Source organism: Chrysochloris asiatica, unplaced genomic scaffold (assembly GCF_000296735.1).
Source record: "Chrysochloris asiatica unplaced genomic scaffold, ChrAsi1.0 scaffold00107, whole genome shotgun sequence".
In the NCBI taxonomy this organism is placed as follows: Eukaryota; Metazoa; Chordata; class Mammalia; order Afrosoricida; family Chrysochloridae; genus Chrysochloris; species Chrysochloris asiatica.
Genome location: NW_006408625.1, coordinates 9654316 through 9660315, shown reverse-complemented (window position 1 = coordinate 9660315; position 6000 = coordinate 9654316). Strand labels below are relative to the sequence as shown.

Below are 6000 nucleotides of genomic sequence, written 5' to 3'. Positions count from 1 at the left end.
CCAAAAAGTCTGGAGTCAATGAGACCTTGAAATTCTGTTCTGCATTTTTCTCCTCTTGCATGGAAAGAATTTTAAATTTTGCTCTAAGCCCAAGGAAAAGTCAAGAGAGTGGAAACCAGGGAAGGGATACTGGTTTACATTCTAGAGGGATCGTTTTAGCTGATTCTTTGGAAAATATTAACTATTGAGAAACAAGGCAAAGTAGGGAAACCCACTTATCACAGTCATAAAAACGGAGATCAGAGTCTTCAACTAGTAGTAGTATAAGAGATGGGAAGTGGGATATATTTTGAATATTGAGCCCATAAGATTCACTTAAATGAATGCATGAACCTAAGTGGGGAAAACAGGTGTCAAGGATGATTTCTACCATAAGGGATGGGGAAGTTAATATATCATTTACTGAACTTGGAAAAATTGAGAGGAACAGGTTGAAGAAGAAAAAACAAAAATTAGTTTTGGTCATAAATACTTTAAGATACCTATTAGATACTCAAAGGAGCCCTGGTGGTGCAGTAGTTAAGCACTTGGCTGATAACTGAAAGATCGGCAGTTGGAGAAAGTGGTCAGTCTGCATTCATAAAGATTTACAACCTTGGGAACCCTACTCTATGCTATAGGGTTGCTACGAGTTGACGGCGTATAACAGCAATGGCTGTGGCAAAAACCTGGGCTGAAGCTCAGGAAGCCTGCCTAGGTGGTGGGGTGTAAGAAAGACCTGCACAAGGCACAGGGAGACCAGCATGGTCATCAATGAGTTCAGAGTTCTTATGTTTGTTTTCAAAATAGAAATTTATTTCTATAGTAAAGAATTAAAATATAGCTGTGACAATAAAAAATATAGGAAATTATTTAAGATGTGCAACAATAATATTTTTAAAGTAAGTTAAGCTCTAGAGTTTATGCTCAAATTATATCTGAAAGACCAACCAGTATTCTATGGATTATTAACTACACTAGGAAAAAACATACCACTTACAGTTTTAATTGGTAATTACAGCTCAAAAACAGGTTTATATACCTAGATGAGTGCTTTTGAAAATATTAGTACAAATATGGGGGATACATTTTTTTGAATCTGGCTTCATTTCATTGATGAATCTACTTCCAATCGTCACAAGGACTGCATTTTTATTAGTTCACCCTTATAGTTAAATAATGAATACTTTTTGGATAAAACTGTTTTGGTAAAAATGGGTCAAGATCATCATCTTTCACTATCATGATATGAAAGCTTGTAAACTCATGCTTGTGAACTCCCAAAACTTGGTTTCCACAACGTGGGTCTCAAATTTAGCTAATACTTTAGAAGAAATATCAAATTACTTGTACCCATTCCTTCCCCAGAGTTGCATTTATAATTATGATTTAGGAATATCTGTATGCAGAACAAACAAATGAAGTGGAAGATGTATGGATAGCATAAAGAAGAAATCTCTTCAGGAACTACTGTTTTAGATTTGTAGTTTGCAGAATAGGATCATCTTCTCTAGGAAGAATAATGTCAACATAGCAGGATTATATTCACCAAGAACCCCAGAGCCAATGGATCTATCACGTGGCAGGAAGCCAAACCTTCTGGTTGCTCACAACATCACTCAGCTTCCCTTTAATCTTCAGAAAGTGTCTCTTGAACTCCAGTCCATCACCCTATATTAGGTATAAGATATAAAAATTATGTTAAAATAAAAAACAAAGGACTATGCTATAAAAGTAAATTTCAGTGGTAACTAAAAGACATATACATAGATTACATCCAGTTACAATTCCCTCCAGGTCCTCCTTTTGTGGAAAACAAAAATTCTGACAGAAGCTAAATAAATCATTCTGACCAGGTTTTTTGCCTATCACTGTGTGGTGCTGTGGGATAATGCACTGGACTGCAAGGACCATTTGAACCATAAAATCGGTGATTAAAATTCACCAGTCGCTCCTTGGAAACCCTACATAGGGTCACTATGAGTAGGAACCAACTTAATGGCACTTAACAACAACAAAGATCAGAAAGCAGAAATAAAACACCCTGTCCATTTCAGGTGTTAGTAGGTTTGGCACAAAGCCTCTATTTTCCATAGGCAGTGGAGTTTTACAAACTAAAAATAAGCTACACAACTATACTAAAGTCTTGTCACAAAACTTGCATCAAAGTCATTCAATTCAGTTACAAGTCAAATCAGTTCACTACTGTGGCATCTTAATAATTAAATTCCATAGCAAACATCTCAATAACAGTATTACAGCAAATTTCCAATATAAAAGTGTGACCTACTCCGCCAAACTTGTTTGGTGCCTGTACACGCTTTAAGAAATAGAGAAAATGCTATTTTGGTTTTACATACAAGGGTTTAAAACTACAACTTCAGAACCAATAATTTCTAAGAAAATAATCAAGAATGTAAACAAAAATCTACATATAAAAAAAAATCATAGAATAATTTGTAATAGATAAAAAATTCTTTAAGCTTAATGCTCAGGAGTCTGGTGCAAGATGGTGGAGTTAAGTGAAGGCACTGAGCTGACGCTCTGCTACACAGACATGAGTGACCGAGTGAAACAGATACAAGTGGTGGTCCTGGAACCCTGAGCTTCAGTGAACAGGACAGAGAGGTAGATTCAGCACTGACTGGAAGAGAAAGCAGAATAGGAGGAATGAAATGGAAGAAAAACAGGCAGGCTGTGGATTGGCATGGAGAAGTATGGCCATATTGGGCTTCTGTTGAGTGGCTGTCGACACAGCGGCATGAAGGTGTTAATTCTCTCTTGTTCCCGTGAACTCCTGGTAGCTGGGCGTGTGTCCAGACCCCACCGCCACCAACCCAGTGGCCATTGACATCCCCTCCTGCACAGCATCTGCTCTACCTGGGATTGTGCACCTGGCATACCGCTCCTGGTTTTGGAGGCATTTGGATCTACCCTGAACTACTCAGGGAATTTAAAAGAATGCTAATTTATCTGTTTTCCTTGATCTGCAGTTTTCTGGATCATTCTTGCGATCTGTTGAAGGTACCGAAATAGCATTCTTTTGAATTCCTTTCCAAGCATTTCTAATTTTGGTGTCATGTTTTCTGATTCTGTATTCTGGTCATTTGTTTAAGATGCTCTGTCTTGTTTCTTTGTGTAAGCTGAAATTGTTTGTTTTCTCTGAGACATTGTGGTACCTGTTTGTTGTATATACATTTATCTGATGATATTATATAGGTGTGTTCTACCTGTCACCTGGTAGATGTGGTAGATCCTGGAAGTGTGAACAAAGCTTCTGTTCACCATTTGTGTAGTGTAGTTCAGGGCAGTTTCACAGACCTCGAGAAGCAGGGGTACTATACCAGGTGCCCAACCCCAGGCAGAACAGAGGCTGTACAGAAGAAGGGAGGGCCACTGGCCTCTGGTTTGGCAAAGGCAGGACTAGACACCCCTCCAGCTATCAGGGAGGCATGGAAACAAGTGTAACTGCACCACCTTGTTGCCAACATCTAGCCGCATCCTGTGTCTGCAGGTCCCACTATCATAGTCACTTGCAAAAGAACAAGATGGGCGTGCTGTTTCATGCCAGCCCACAATTTTTCTTCTCTCTCACTGCTCCTGTTCCCCCCTCTTCCAGTTGAGACTCAATTCACCTATTCTATCCTCTGATTCAGCTCAGGGTTCCAGGATTATCATCTGCATCAGTCCCCAACATCTTTGTTGCACAAGGCTCAGGGCATCAGCCTCCTCTGTCAACGTGCCAAGTTAGAATGTACAAACATTTTGACAAATCATAATTTTTCATAAAAAAGGTATTATAGATAAATGCATTAAGAAAAAGACTGGAATGCTTCAAATTGTTAAAGGTGATTACTACTGGGCAGTATAATTTAAGTTTCATATTTTTTCTTAATGTTTTGAAGAATGTTAACAAAAAATTTCATAATATTACATGACAACAGTGATCATACATTCATAAATATAATTTTTTAAAACTCTATAATGTAAATATTATCACAGACAAAATACTGTAATTATATACCAAAGTAAATGTGTTATTTCTGGGAGACAAGATTAACTTTCTTATTTTCTTCTTTATACTTTCCAATAATCTTTATACTTTTTAACAATGGTTTTTTGACAAGTAGCAATAAAATTTTGTTTGTTTTTTTTTAAAAAAAAAAAAAACAGTTGCTGTTCGATATACCTTAGAAAGTCGGAAGTCTACCAAGATCTTCTCATTCATTTCCACCAAGTTCACTTTGAATATTAATTTATTATTTCTCCTGTCAGTTGTTGATACAGTAACCTAATGTAATAAAAAGAAAGTTAAGCCAGATGTGTGAGTAAACGATACTCGTAAAAAAAAAAAAAAAAACCCGATAATCTCAGGCCAATGATTTAGAGAGCCCAGTCAACAGTCAGCACCAGTACTCCACACATGCAAGGTCATCTTAGACCCTTGACCCAACAGAGACATTGGATAACTCAGATAAGACGAACAAGTCCAAGCAAGGTCAACAGAATTTATTAAGGTCAATATAAATTGCAGGATCATTTTGTAATAATTCTCACTTTAAGAAATTAGTATAGCTACACACAACTGTACCATCCATAATTGGGGAACAGTGTGGAAGAATGCACAATGATGTGGGTAAATTTATTACAAAATATTGACATATACATTAAACTCTAAAAGTTCAAAGTCAAAGAAATAGTTCTTCAAACATTCAGGCAAAACCCAAAGTGAATTGAAGAATGATGTCAACAAAAATGGTATGACAGCCTTTTCTTTTCTTGAGTTTTCACAATACTAGTCTCATACAATATTTGTCATAGTTCTGGTGTAGCGCTGTGGGTTAATGCACCAGACTGAAAAGCCGTTTGAACTGCAAGGTTGGAGGTTCAAGCTCACCAGCTGCTCCTCGGAAATCCTATACAGGGTCATTATGGGTCAGAACTGACTCGACGGCACTTAACTACGTCTTCTAGGTTCATCCAGGTTATGAAGTGTTTCACAGACTCATCGTTATTCTTTAATGTTGAATAGTATTCCATTGTATGTATGTACCAAAGTTTGTTTATCCATTCTTCCATTGTTGTGCATTTAGGTGGTCTCCAACTTTTTGCTATTGTGAATAGAGCTGCAATAACATAGATGTGCGTATATCTTCTCATGTCATGGCTCTTGTTTCTCATAGACATACATCAAGTAGAGGGATTGCAGGGTCATGCGGTATTTCTCTTTCCAACTCTCTGAGGAAATGCCATATTGTTTTACAAGTGGTTGAACCATTTTATTGTCCCACCAGCAATGTCGGAGGGGGTCAGTCTCTCCATAACCTCATTAGCATTTGTTCTTTTCTGCTTTTTTGAACTTTGCTATATGGTGTGGTGCTGTATGATCAGTACTGGATTGCGAACCATAAGGTCAGCAATTCAACTGCTCCTCAGAAACCGATACAGGGTGACTATGAGTCAGGCCCAGCTCAATGGCACTTAACAATGGTATCTCACTTACTGGTTGCCTGAATGTGAACCTTGGTGAAGTACCTGTTCATGTCCTATGCCCTTTTTTAATTGGGTTGTTTCTCTTCTTCTTATAAAAGTACTGCAGTTTTCATAAATTTTAGAGATTAGTCTGTTGTGTGATACATCATAACAAAAAATTTTTTTCCAAATGTGTGGGCTCGCTATTTACTCTTATGGCAAAATGTTATGATGCATTTAAGTGCTGATTTTTAGGTTACAATCATCTGTATTTTCTTCTACTGTTTGTGTACTTTTACTAATGTTTATGCCATCTATTAGAGTCCCTATGTTTGTCTCTATTTTTTCACTGACACTCTTTATGGCTCTAGGTCGTTAATCCATGCTGTTTGTTTTTGTATATGCTTCATTATTTTGCAAATCAATTTCCAGTTTTGCCAGAAACATTTGTTGAAAGACTGTCTCTTTCCCACATAATATTTTTGGCCCTTTGTCAAAGATCAGCTGACTGTATGTGGTGGTGGTGGTTATGTGCCGTGGAGTTGGTTC

The 6000-nt window shown here is 37.4% G+C and overlaps 1 protein-coding gene across 2 annotated transcripts in view; it reads right to left on the bottom strand.

Annotated features, from left to right (window-relative positions):
• Positions 1-1221: 1221 nt before the first annotated feature.
• CHEK1 (checkpoint kinase 1) overlaps positions 1222-6000 on the bottom strand; it is a 54639-nt gene continuing 49860 nt past the window's right edge. Inside the window, exons 11-12 of one of the 2 annotated variants that reach the window (XM_006867664.1) lie at positions 4169-4270; positions 1222-1650 (exon numbers count right to left, since the gene is read on the bottom strand). In XM_006867664.1, coding sequence (XP_006867726.1) covers positions 1555-1650; positions 4169-4270 — 198 coding nt within the window. In that variant the 3' untranslated portion in view covers positions 1222-1554. The remainder of the gene's footprint in view (positions 1651-4168; positions 4271-6000) is intronic. The other variant, XM_006867665.1, reaches the window with a different exon arrangement.